Source organism: Canis aureus, chromosome 6, assembly GCF_053574225.1.
Source record: "Canis aureus isolate CA01 chromosome 6, VMU_Caureus_v.1.0, whole genome shotgun sequence".
NCBI lineage: Eukaryota > Metazoa > Chordata > Mammalia > Carnivora > Canidae > Canis > Canis aureus.
Window position 1 is genome coordinate 79959245 of NC_135616.1, and position 12640 is coordinate 79971884.

The 12640-nt window shown below is 65.9% G+C and overlaps 1 protein-coding gene across 2 annotated transcripts in view; it reads left to right on the forward strand.

Annotated features, from left to right (window-relative positions):
- The window catches only part of LGR6 (leucine rich repeat containing G protein-coupled receptor 6), a 104797-nt gene that overhangs the window by 16077 nt on the left and 76080 nt on the right, over positions 1–12640 (forward strand). The window contains exons 3-4 of one of the 2 annotated variants that reach the window (XM_077902475.1): positions 5723–5794; positions 8149–8220. In XM_077902475.1, the coding sequence (XP_077758601.1) occupies positions 5723–5794; positions 8149–8220 (144 nt within the window). Of the gene's footprint in view, positions 1–5722; positions 5795–6866; positions 6990–8148; positions 8221–12640 lie in introns of those variants that run through there. The other variant, XM_077902476.1, reaches the window with a different exon arrangement.

The following is a 12640-nucleotide window of genomic DNA, read 5'->3' on the forward strand; positions in this document are numbered from 1 at the left end:
GGCCCGCACTGAGGGACAGTCCCCGGGGCCCAGGCTCCACCGCAGGTGCAAGTCCCTGAGGCCGTGACTCCCGCCTGGGCCGGAGCAGCCCTGCCGCTGCCCCGTGGTGAAGCTCCGACAGGGACGCAGGGGCACCCGGGACGTCCCTCAGCCCCGGTGAGCTGCCCCCCACGAGGGGAGGCTCCGCCCTGGAACTCCGACCCATCCCCCGTGCCCGTGCCCCCCTTCGCTCCCGCGCCTTGGCAGCTGCCACTGCCATCGCATTTGCCCCTAGAGTTTGGTCTGGGGCTGGTTGTGACGGTGGCGCCTGACCACCGTTTCCCAGATGTGGCGTCTCTGGGTGGGAGGGGCCTCAGCCGGGCCTCCTCCTCCCTCCCCTCCTCCCTCTGCCCTCAGAACCTGACACCCCGCTTCGCTGACCTCACCCCTTCCTGCCCCACCTGAGTCCCCGGGTCACCTCCCCTCCGCTGGGCAACTCTTGGAGATGAGCCCCAGGTGGAGGCCGGGCCGCCCCGTCCAGCCCTCCCGCTCCCTCGTGCTGCCCAGAGCGCCATCTGCTCCAGGCGGCAGCCCGGAAGACGTGCTTGTCAGGAACAGGGGCCAGGATGTGACACAGTGAAGCAAGGGCCCTTCATTGGAAAGCACGGGGCCGTCCTCATGTAGGACTTTGTGCGAAGCCTGAGGGAACGTGTTGCGCGGTCATGCGTGTGTGAAGATGCACTTTATCCCGATTAGAGGGACTCCCTGGTTGGGAAATCTGGGGAAATTGCAAAAATCCAGGAGAACTTTGTGTCAACTGGTGTGTTTAGACTCTCAAGACACAGCCGGAACCACGTGATCCCTGATAAGGAGGTGCCACCCGGGTGAGTCCCCCGGGCTGGGCGGGGGGGGGGGGGGGGCGCTTTAGGAAACCCAAGATCAAGGAGGCGCGGGTGGAAGGAGCGTTGCCCCAGGGTCTGGGGGGGCCTCATCCTCGCAGCCATCAACCCGTCAACCTCCTGCGACCTTGGGCCACTCTGTCCTCCTTTGCATCTGCTTCCTCCCTCGTCAGCTGACCGAGCGCAGGGACAGGACAGTACCTCTCGTCCAAGGGCTGTTTGGAAATCCCGGGGGGGGGGGGTGTCGCGTGGTCACAACTCCTGGGAGATGCTGCAGGCCCTCGGGAGTGAGGCCGGGGCGCTAACACCCCGTGGTGTGTGGCCACCCGCGGCCGCCGCGCTGACCCCCCCGCACCGTGGAACACGGGACATGCTCTCCGGGTGCTTTCCACCCTGAACTCAGTTCTGCACAAGCGCCTCGAGTCTTGCATTCACCCCTCACTCATTTCTGCCCCAGGAAGCCAGGCTGCTTTATCCTTGGCCTCTCCTGAGCCTCTGTTTTGTCCACGTCTAGACGCACGGCTCCCGACTGAAGCGGGACGGCTGGAGGAGCAGTGGGGAGCACGCAGCACAGTACATACGCGGGGCTTTTTGTTGCTGCTCCGTGAGTCAACCACCCTTCGCTGCAGGGCCCCGCGCCCTCCCCGTGCTGTGTCCACGTCCCCGGGCGGTGCTGTGGGAGCCCCCTGCAGCCCGCCGGGAAATACTGGTCTGCAGGTGGTGGGGGGCCCTCGGGCGGCCTGAGCCAGCCGGCTTCCCCGATTCCTTCCCCGATTCCACGTTCCCAGTGCTTTGCTCTGCGCTGTGTCACTCATGGCCCCGGGCAGCCACCTGGCCACTGGCCCTGCTCAGGGGAGGGACGCCCTGCCACCCCCACCCCCACCCCCACGTCGGGCTCGTCCTACACTGCCCGGTCCTGCTCCGTGTGCACCCCCAGCTGTCTCGGGTCCCCCGGTGGGTGATGTGCGCAGAGGGCGGCTGCGTCGGGAGGTTGTGGCGCACACTGGGCCCTGATCACGCTGCTGCCCTGCAAGGAAGGTGCCTGAGGGATCCTGCAGAGGAGGGCCACGCTCGACCCTCCCCGGAGGAGCAAGGGCTGTGAGCTGCGGGGAGAGGAGCTGGGGCAGGCTGGTCACCCACTGGTCTCCGTCTGTGATGCGTTCACTTGGGCATTTCGTACACGCCCCTGTTTGCCGGGCGTCCAGCGAGATTGGAGGACACAGCCAGGCTGCCACGGTTAAGGCCCTGCCCTGAGGCTCGTCGTTGTCTGGGCGTTTCGTCCTAGTCCTCCTGATCCAGCTAGGGGAGTTCCTATTAGTGGGCCCCTTTATCAGGCCCCGCGCTTGTTTTATAGCTGGTAACTCATGTCATTGTCACCACGGCTAGTGTGAGGGGAGCCCCTTCCTACCCCGATTGTACAGATGGGAAAACGAGGCTTGGGGAGGCTGAGCGGCATGAGCAGGACCGGGTGCTGGTGCGATGATGAGGTGGTGCGGCGCCAGGTAGCGGCTGCAGCTCGGTCATCGTCACGGAGGTAGCGTGCGCAGGGGCTGGGCAGGGTGGCCCCGCGGCGTGGCCATGCCCAGGGACAGGGGCTCACCCCCTGGCCACCGGGATGGGCGAGCTCAGCCCACGGTGGAGACGGTGCCCGAGGGGCTCTGCTTCCGGGGCCGCTTCTCCAGCGGGGCAGGTGGGGGGACAGTGCCAGGCCTGCCCCAGCAGAGCCCCAGGCCGTCCGCTCTCCCGGTGTCTCCCCCACCCCGAAAGAGGCAAACAGAGCAGATGCAGCAGCGCCCTTGGGCGTCAGCCAGAGTGCCGGGGGCGGGGTCCCCTCTCGCCCCACCCCCTCCAGTTTCGGGTCCTACTTCTGGCTGCCCCCCCACCCCGGCATCCTCCCGGTTATCAAACCCGGCTCCTTGTCTCCATGGTGACACTGCCTCACCCAGCTTCCTTGGGTGGTCCGGTTGCCTCACAGGGTAAAGCTCTGAGAACATTTTCCGAATGTGTGGCCAGAAACTTCCCTTCCTGCGCCCAGGGCTGCCCAGCCGTCCTCTCCCTGCCCCGCATCCTGCCAGCCTCACCCGCTGACAGCCCCCCCCGCCCCGCTGTGTCCGGCTGAAAGAGCACGCAGCCCTGTGGGGATGGCAAGGACTTCTGACGGTCCTGCCACCCTCTGTCCCCCTCCCACGCAGTCCAGGGGGCAAGCGACTTGCAGGGCTCGGTGCAGAACGAAAGTGCAGGACCGCGTGTTCAGAGTGTGCGGAGGGTGTCAGCTCGACGACGGCAGAGACCAGAGGAAGCCGTGTGCTTCTGGGTGTGGGTGCATGTGAGCTGCACGGGGCAGGTCGAGTGTCCAGGAACCGGGCCTGAGAGCGGCAGCACGGACGTGCGTGCGGGTGTGCACATGCATGTGTTCATAGTGGCCCCGGGTCAGGCATCGGGCGTCTGATTCAGCCGCAAGCTGGACCCCAGGGAGCGTCGCTGAGCCACCAGGCCCCTTCCTGGGGTCGGGAGCCAGACGGGTCAGGAACCTGAGCCCAGAGAAGGACCTGGTTCCCCGACAGTCACACAGCCTAAAAGGGGTTTCCAGCCCCGGGAGCGAGGCCTGGGCGAGGCTGATTGTTTCCCCCAAGGAGGACTCCTATGACTTAGCACCGCACGCGGCCCTGTCCTCGCCGCACACGCGGGCCCAGCACCCCCGAGGCAAGCACATCCTGGAGCTCGTGTGCCCTGCGTGCGGCACTCCGCTGCCCTGTGGGTACCTGCGGGTCCTCACGGCCAAGCCCAGGCCCCCGGGGGCCCTGCCCCAGAACCGCCGCTTCACAGCACAGCCCCTTTGTTCAGGGCACCCGCGTGCCCCACCAAGCTGGGGAGGGATCAGCTGGGGATCCAGCTCCGAGGCCCGCCCCGCACCTCCCTCTCTCGGCCTCCCTTCCTCTTCCTCTCCCTTTCCCAGGCGCCAGCCTTGCCCCTCGCCTGAGCCACGGGGAGAGCCACCCTCCCTGCCCCCTCCCGGGGCCTGCGGCTGGATGTGGGGCGGGCTGGGGGGTCCAGACCCCTCCTCCCCAGGGGAGAACAATGAGGCCGCTCGTCAGGGTGGGGGGCGGGGCGTGGAGCCACATCAGAGTCTCCGAGTCGCGGCCCCTGGGGGGACAGCTGAGTGATGAGGCCTGCGTCACGTGCCCGCGTGCTCCTTGAACTCCCGCTCCCGCTCCTGTGGAGACACGTCCAGAAATGCACGGGGCAAACGTTTAGAGGTAATCAGCTCTGGGGTGCCTCGTGCTCCCCGCCGGGCTGAGCTGGGCCGGGCCCAGGACTCGCAGAGAGGCGCAGGCTCAGGGCCTAGGCCTCCTTGCCCCGCCGCCCGGCGGTACCCCTGCCCGCGGAGCCCGGACGTGCCCGAGGGCCACACGCTGACGGAATCGAGCAGCCCTCGGGGTCCTGCCCCCCGAAAGCGACTCCAGCAGCCCGCCGGCCTCCTGGCCCACGCGGAGCAGGCGGGAGCCGTGGACACCAGCAGCCCTGCCCTCGACCGATGCCTTCCTTCTTCGGGGCACGTGCGTCAGAGCCGAAGCGTCAGGGGACGCAGAGCACAGAGACGAGCAGTCCTTATAGACTGGACCGGCCCGGCCCAGCCTCTCTCGGCTCCCCGGCCTCCGGAGCCTCCGCACGGCGCGCACTCGGGCCTCGGGGGAAACAGGTCAACGCGGCCCGGGGGTGCCCACCATCTGGCGGCTGGTTGCACTCACCTCCGCACCCCACGGGCGGTGGGCTGGGCCGACAAGAGTTAGAAATAGCGTGGACCCCAAACGTCGGCCGCACGCGTCCCTGAGGCGCCGCCGCTCACCCAGGCGCGGGCTAAGGGACGGCTGATGCACGGGAGGCCTCCCTGTCCCCGCAGCCGTCGGACTGGGACTCTGGCCCTCGTGTTGCCGCCGGGCGTGTCCTGTCCAGCGGGCGGCCCGTTGGCGCTGGCTCACTTGTGAGGACCCGTTTCCGGATGAGGAAACCGAGGGCCACGGTGTCTGAGAGCCCAAGCGCTGATGGGTGGGGAGACGCAGCTGGCCTCGGGCCTTGTGATCTCAAGACCCTTTGTTTTCTTGTCCATGAAGCGCAGATAACAATGGAATCTACCTCGGGGCTGCCGAGAGGATTACTTGGAATTATGTGGTTAAAGGTTACCAGTGCTGACGCGGGAGCCGTAGTTAGGGGGTCACTCTGTGTCAAGGCATCTCTGGAGGACCGGTGACCCCGAAGCCACCCACCGGTCCCTCCCATGACGTGGGAAGGCTGGATCGATGCAAGCCGGGGACCCAGGGAGGGCCCAGGGTCTGCGACAGGAGGCTGGGCGGCTGTGGGGGCGTGCCCGGGGGTCCCCTGGTGGGGGGCTTGGGAGGAAGGCCAACAGGAAGGGGCAGGGAGTCCCCCCGGTTCTGGGACGGAACAAAAGGACGACGCCCCGCCGCTGTCGCGGGGATGAGACAGCAGTGCGTGACTGTCGAGTGAACTGCCACGGCCACAGCCGCGACCTCCGGGCTCCAGCCTCCCCTTTGAACCCCTCCCCCTTCTCTCGGAAACTCCACGAATGGTTCCCTAGCTTCTCCCTTGGGCGGGGTCTCCCGCACAGCCCCTCCCCGAGGGCCTGGCACTGGATGGGCCACAGCCGAGGGCAGAGCCGGAGGCCGTGGAGGGTGGTGTCGGGACCGGCCCCCCGCCCCGTGCTCCCCCCCAGGGAAGGCACCTGCTCGGCCAGGCTGGCTCTGGGGCCCGACGGTGCGGCGTCCGCGTGTGCCGGGGCCCAGACAGGGCGGCTCACGGCCCCTTCCCGTTTTGTCTCCACGCAGAGACCTGAGCATGAACAACCTCACAGAGCTGCAGCCTGGCCTCTTCCACCACCTGCGCTTCCTGGAGGAGCTGTGAGTAGAGGCCTCCGGGGCCTGGGGCAGGGCTTCGGGACCCTGGCAGCTGTAGGAGCCTGGGCTCCCCGGGGGGGCTCAGAGGAAGGGGCCCCGGGGCTGTTCCGGAAAGCGGGGAACTCAGCGGCCCCCCGGGGCAGCTCTGAGTCCCAGGCCGGGTGGAACCACATGGTCCAGGGCTCTGAAACCCGGCCCGTGTCCTCGAGGCCAGCGCCTGCTTGCAGCTTCCCCCGCTGCTTGCTCCTCTCCCTGGGGTCATCTTGGACCCGCTCCCTGGTGTCCAGCGACCAGCCACCCCCAAGTCCCGCTGGCTCTTCTCCGCGGTGCCCGTCACCTCCACCCCCCCCCCCCCCCGGACTCCCAGGGCCGCGGCCCCAGGGTTCACGCACAGCTGCAGGCCGCTCCCACCTCCCGACTGACCCCCCACCCCCCCAGCCTCCTTTCACATGTACCCTGCCCGTCTTTAGGGGCAGCTCGCCAGCTCAGGGACCTTCTCTGACTCCCCAGCGGCCGAGGGGTCCACTCCTAAGGCCCTCCCCCAGCCTGGCCTGGACCCACCTGGCTGGCTTTGCTCTACGGAGGCCAGTCGTGTTCACTGTCCTGGCAGGAGACGTCCCCTCAACCTGTGCCCACCATCTCGGCCACAAGCCGTCCCCGGTCACTGCCAAACACGAGGCCGTGTCCTCCCCCGAGTCCTCCCGGTCCCAGGCCTTCCCACGGCTGCTGCCCTGCCTCAGCCTCCAGGGGAGCTCAGGAATAAATCCTCTCTTGGGTTCAAGCACCCGGCCTCCCTGCCCAGGGAGGCCAGGTCTCTGTGTGCCCAGTCCTCCCTCGTTGGTCCTAATCCCCAGCCCCCTGCTCCCAGCCTGCTCGGACCTGGTTTGGCAGCACCACTGACCCTCAGGGCTCCCCTGAGGTCCACCTAAACTGCAAAGCCTGGGCTCCTGGCTGGAAAAACATTCATAACCGCGCCCCTCCCCTGACTCGGCTGCTGCCCTGCCAGCACCCTGGACTGTGCCCTCCCCCCCCGCCCCTGCAGAACACAGTCGGCCTGCCCCTGCTGGAGTCAGCCCGGGGCCCTGGCCAGGCCGTCGGGGTCACACGCTTACTGAGCTCCCCCGTGGTCAGAGACGAGCTCCGGGTGCTCTGGGGGAAGCACGATGGGGACCCGCCTGCTGCCCTCAGGGACGTGCGGGTGAGGCAGTCCGCTGTGCTCGGCAAGGGGGCAGGTGCGCGGGCGGCTCTAGGCGGCCCCGCGGGTGGGTGAGGGACGGGGCCAGGGCGGCCTCTCACCCTGCGCGGGGGAGCTTTCCGGGGGACGACCACTAAGCCCGCTCCCCAAGGCAGGGCAGACTGAGAGGCAGCAGGGGCCCACGAACAGGAGGAGCCGCGTCGTGGGGGGACTGAAAAGTGGGTGTGAAGGCGGAGGGTGGCGCGCAATGCCCGGGCTCGGTCTGCCAGCCGCAGGCTCACCTTTGTCCTCGCAGCCCCGGGAGGAGCTTGGGCCCCTCTAGAGGTTCCACCTGAGAGATCACGGGACAGTCCCGTGGCTGGCGTCCACCTGCAGAGCCCAGCTGGGGGGCCTCGCATCTCGTGATGCCTTCCCCGCACGTTGTGCTTTTTTAAAAAACAACAAATACCAAATAACAAGATTCTTATTAAAAAAGGAAAACGACAGCTTTCCAGGCAGCTTGTGAGGAATGTCAGCACAGCATCCGCATGCATAGCCCCTCGGGGGCACCCAGAGAGCCCGGGGCCTTCCGCACCCTCCGCACCCTGCGTGCTCGGTGCGTCCCGCCCGCTTTGGGCGTCGAGCATATCCTGTCGCACTTGCTCCCTTTAGGGCCGGCGGTGACCCCACAACAAACAGGGAGACGCTTCGTTAGGCCCGAATGTTGGGCTCATTCTAAACCGCCCCTTCCCTAAGGCTCCTGGCCGCACGGTTGAGGGCACAGGAGACCCCCCCCCCCATGTTACCTGGGTCCCCTGCTGACCCGATGCAGGTGAGGGCGGCGGGAGGCATCCGGGTGAGGACGGGAGCCCAGAAGTGAATCAGGTCTGGGTGACAACTCCGTGCTGGGCCACAGCCTGCCTCTGTCACCCTCGGGGGAAAGTGTCGTGACCCCCTGTCCATGCCTCAGATTGCTCCCATACATCTAGGGACAAGCTCGCCACCCGACCTCCCGGGGTGTTGTGGGAGCCGAGTGACCTTGGGCGTGAAGCATCCACCACGTTGTCCACCTCCGTAAATGGTAGTCAGCACCCCGTGCCCGTCCCAGGCCCCTGGGCACCTGGCAAGTGAGGCCCGGCCCCGTTTGGGTTCCCCGCCCGCCTCACTGTTGCCCCGTTTGCAGGCGCCTTTCGGGGAACCATCTCTCGCACATCCCGGGACACGCGTTCTCTGGCCTCTACAGCCTGAAAATCCTGTAAGTATAAGCCGTCCCCATTTTCCCAGGGGTGCGCCCTGGGGCCCCGTGGGCAGGTTCAAGATCCGTAACCGGGTCCTGGTGTGTTACTGGCTCTGCTTACTTCCTCTTTACTTCCCATTCTAATCATGATTTCTGTTTCTTTGTCTTCACCTTTTCTTTTCCCCTTCTTTTTTTTTTTTTTAAGATTTTATTTATTTATTCATGAGAGACACAGTGAGAGAGAGAGAGAGAGAGAGGCAGAGACACAGGCAGAGGGAGAAGCAGGCTCCCTGCAGGGAACCCGATGCGGGGTCACGCCCTGAGCCTAAGGCAGATGCTCCACCCCTGAGCCTGGGGGGGGGGGCAGTCTTTTCACCTTTTCTATAACAGACCCTCTGATTGTCTGTTAATCAGTCTGTTTGCTTGATAGTCATGGCAAACCCTCCAGGGAACTCAAGTATCTAAATATCTCCCTTTTTTTTTTTTTTTTTTTTGGTGATGTGAATAGTGGCCAGCGAGGCGGGTCCTTACTGTCCCAGTCCCAGGCTGGAGGCGGAGGAATCAGGGTTTCCTTGCCTCTCTCCCTGCTGAGACCCAACCTGGTCTTGCGGCCCCGGCTCAGAGTCCCGTTCCCATGGAGTCTCTCCGTTCCCAGGCTTCCTCGTCCTAGTTCCCTTCATCTTTCCCTTAAAGCAGACGGAAAGTGAGGGTTGCGGAGGACCTTGTGTCAGTTTGGTGACTTTCCCCCTTTTGCTGTCGGGCTGATGGCCCATCTCAGAGAAGGAGCAGCCGAGGCACATCCCCTCCCTCTGCCCGCCCCAGGTGCTCACACTGTCCCAGCCAAGGCCGTCTGTCTCCCCCAAGGCCCCCCTCATGTTATGAGGAGTGAGGATGGAGGGCCGCGGGGAGGAAGTGGATGCACAGGGTCTGAGGGTGGGGGGAGAGGTTCCTGGGGAGGGTACATCACCACACAGACTGGTTTGGGAAGAAAATGAGGATCTTGAAGGCTGATCCTGGAGCAAGACAGTGAGCGCTCGGAGCTTCCCCGGACTGGCGAGCCATCGCCCAGCCCTGCGGCTCCCTAAGTCCTCACTTGACCTGCGGGTCTCCTCTGTCTGGTGGAGCAGGGTGTTCACTGCACAAGAGCATCTGGCTGAGGGGCTGAAAAGGGACCAGAATCCCGTCCTGTGCCTGGCTTGGGGCTAGCTCCACCTGGAAGGACGGTCTTTGTCGAAGGTGCTCAGAGCTGCTCAAGGCACGCATGGCCCTGGCCCCTCGGGCTGCCAGCTGGTCTGCACCTGGTGCACGGCTCAGCGCTTCCTTTTCATGCTGCTGGTCTTGGACCCCTCTGGCCTCTAGCTCTGGTCTCTGCCCCACAGGCGTCCTGGTGTCTTGTGCCCCTGCCCCAGCCCGTGCGGTGCCCTTGGGTCCCACCGCGTCTCTCCCAGCCCTCCCTGGGCTGGCTTCTCTGTGTCAGCCCCGGCTCCCCTCCCTCTGCCCCTCTGTGCCCCCCTTCTTCCTGCTTCTCCTCGTGGGCTGTCTCCATCCCATCCGCATCGCTGCCCCGGGGTGTGGGGAGGCATCCCGAGCCAGACGCTCAGCGCAGGCAGCCTGCCTGGTGGCGTGTCTGTGCCCAGTGGCAGGCTCAGGCCTGCAGCCGGATTAGAGCGCGGGCTCTGTTTGCTGGGCCTTCAGAAGATGTGAGGCTCCCGTCCCGTTCCTAAGGCTCCGGCTTAGAGAGGAGCCTCCTCTTTCTTCTCTGCCTGCATTAGGCAATAAATCAAAGCCTCCGAGAAACCGCAAGCCTCCCGCCCCCTTTCTGCCAACGGCGCCCGTGGCCGGGTGAGCTGGGCGGCCAGGAGAGGCCGCTGGCTGGGGGCCAAGGCCACCGGACCCCCACGCTGCTGCTCGAAGACCCCTGGCCTCCCGTGGCCTTGGCCTCCGTGCTCTGCCCGTGGAGGTCCCCGCTGAGAGATGCCCCGGGTGCCCCGGGAGCCTGTTCTCCTGCTCGGGCGGGCGCTGCAGGGCTCCAGAGCGGGCTTGTCCTGCCCCTGGGCAACCAGGCCAGCTCCTGCCTCCCGTCCTTCCCTTGCTCAGGGCTCAGAACTGCAAGAGAACGGGAGCCTCAGAGCCCAGCATCCGCAGGCCTCTCTGTCTGAACCAGAACTCTGTCCCTTTCCTGCTGCCCGGACTTCATCGGGGCCGGGACTCTTTTTTTTAAAGATTTTATTCATTGATTCATGAGAGACAAAGAGACAGAGAGAGACAGAGACAGAGACACAGGCAGAGGGAGGAGCAGGCTCCCTGTGGGGAGCCGGACACGGGACTCGATCCCGGGACCCAAGGTCACGCCCGGAGCCAGAGGCAGCCGTTGAGACCCCCAGGTGCCCTCGGGGTCTGACTCTTCTGAACCCTATCTTCCTTTCTCTGAGGCCAACGCTCTGCCTCTTTCGTCTCGGAAGCAAAGGACATAAGAAGGGGGGTTCGTTCCCTGTCCGACCGGCTCCTCCCTGTGCCCCCAGCGCAGCCCCCGCCCCACCTGGACGCCTTCACTCCTCCACCGATTCTTGGAGCCCACAGGCCCAGCCGGGCGCCTCTGCAGACAGCCAGCCCCGCCTTTTCTCCAGACCCTACAGGAGGGATTGTCCGTCCCCGGGAGTCAGGGAGCCCGAGACCCCTGCCCCTGCCCCTGCCCGGCTCTGTGTTGGGACTGTCCCGAGGGAAGCGCAGGGCTGGCCGCTGGCCTGTGGGAAACAGCCTGCCCCTCTGAGAGCGCCTGCCCTGCGGCCCCGTCAGGGTGAGGGGCCAGCCCTGTGACGGTGAGGGGCCTGCGGAGGCCGGAGCTCCTGCATCCTGACCCCCAGCCTGAGCATGTGGAGCCGGCCTGGGAGACAGATGGAGGGAGAGGGAGGGAGAGAGGATGTGTGCGCGCCCCCACCGCCTCTCCCCTCACAGGCCTCCTCCCCACGGCTGCCTCCCCCCAGGAACTGCGTGAGGCTTGACCTCCCTGCCTTGTCCACCAGGCCCACCGCCTCACTGTGTCAGGTGGCTCTGGCCCGTCCAGAAGGCCTCCCGTCGGGCCCAAGTGGCTCTCCTGAGACCCAGACCCAGGAAACAGGGATCAGCAGCCCGAGGACGGGCTCTCCCCCGTGGCCCCCGGAGGCTGGGCACCACATCGTCCCCAGCGACCTAGTCCTAGGTTGAGCCTGTGGTTTGGGGTTCCTGGTCCTGCCGCCTCGGTGGAGCTCGGCCTGCAAAGGGCAGCCGCTGCCCGGGGAGCTGCAGCCGAACGCCCGGGGCCCCAGGAGACTGCCCTGGCTGGTTGCCCTGCTGCCCCCTCCAGGCTGTAGTGGGCCATCGGGGGCTGCCGTCGCCCCGTCCACTCCCCACCTGGCCTCATGGCGGCCACGCCCGGCCCAGTCGGGCTCCCTCGGGTGCCGATGACATGACCTGGACTGACCTGTGAGCTGTGCGCGGCGGGCCGGCCGCTGGGAGAAGGCCCGGGGGCCCTGGGAGCCCAGGGAGCTCCTCGAGCCCTGCTGCCCCAGGAGGGGGCCACTACCGCCCTCGTCCCGTCGAAACGCGGATGTCAGGGTCTTAGGTGCAGCAGATCCCAGAACAGGTGTCAAGAACGACACGCAAACGCCTCAGTCTTCTTACTTTTAAAACGGGGACGTTGGATATGTTTCCCGACGCTGCCAGCTACAGAGCCTTAAAATACAAACGCCTGGGGCAGAAGTCCTGATGTGTAACTGGAGGGAGGGCGTCTCCACTTAGGGCGGACGAGGGGTGGGTGGACTCCAGGCTCTGTCTTGCCCGCCCACCCCGGGGACCCCGAGGCCCCTCCGCAGAACCAAAGCAAGGGTCTTTGTCAACCGCCGGTGGATGGCCTCTCGGGAACTCATGGTTCCTGCCCCCAGTGCCTCTCAAGCCACAGGGAGCACCCACCCCCAGGGCTTCACAGGTGACCAAGGGAGGAGTCCTGAGTAGACTGTAGACTGAGGGCCTCGCAAAACCTACGCCCTGACATCCCTCGCCCAGAGGTTGGGCCCCGGGCCGTCATCGGGCTGCGGTGTAACCTGGACATGGGGATTGGAAAAAATCCTCCCAGGTGGTTCTAATGTGTAGCCAGGGTTGAGACCCGGTGCGTCGGAGAGTCCGGCTCGCCAGGCGGATCAGGGCCAGCGAGCGAAGCAGGGCAATGTGGTCACAAAAGCAGTGGCCCCGGAGGCAGGACTTGGGCCTTAGGCCAGCTGCTGCCATTAGGCTGCTTTGTGACTGGGGGCAGGTCCCCTCCCCTCCTGAGCCCCCCCTTTGTCTCCTCATTTGGAAAACAAAGAGGCTCTCCCCTTCTAAAAGGTACTTCAGGCTTTGATGACCCAGTTGTGTTGCCCCAGAGGAGTGAAGGCTGGGAAATGAGGACTGGGACAGCCAGGGA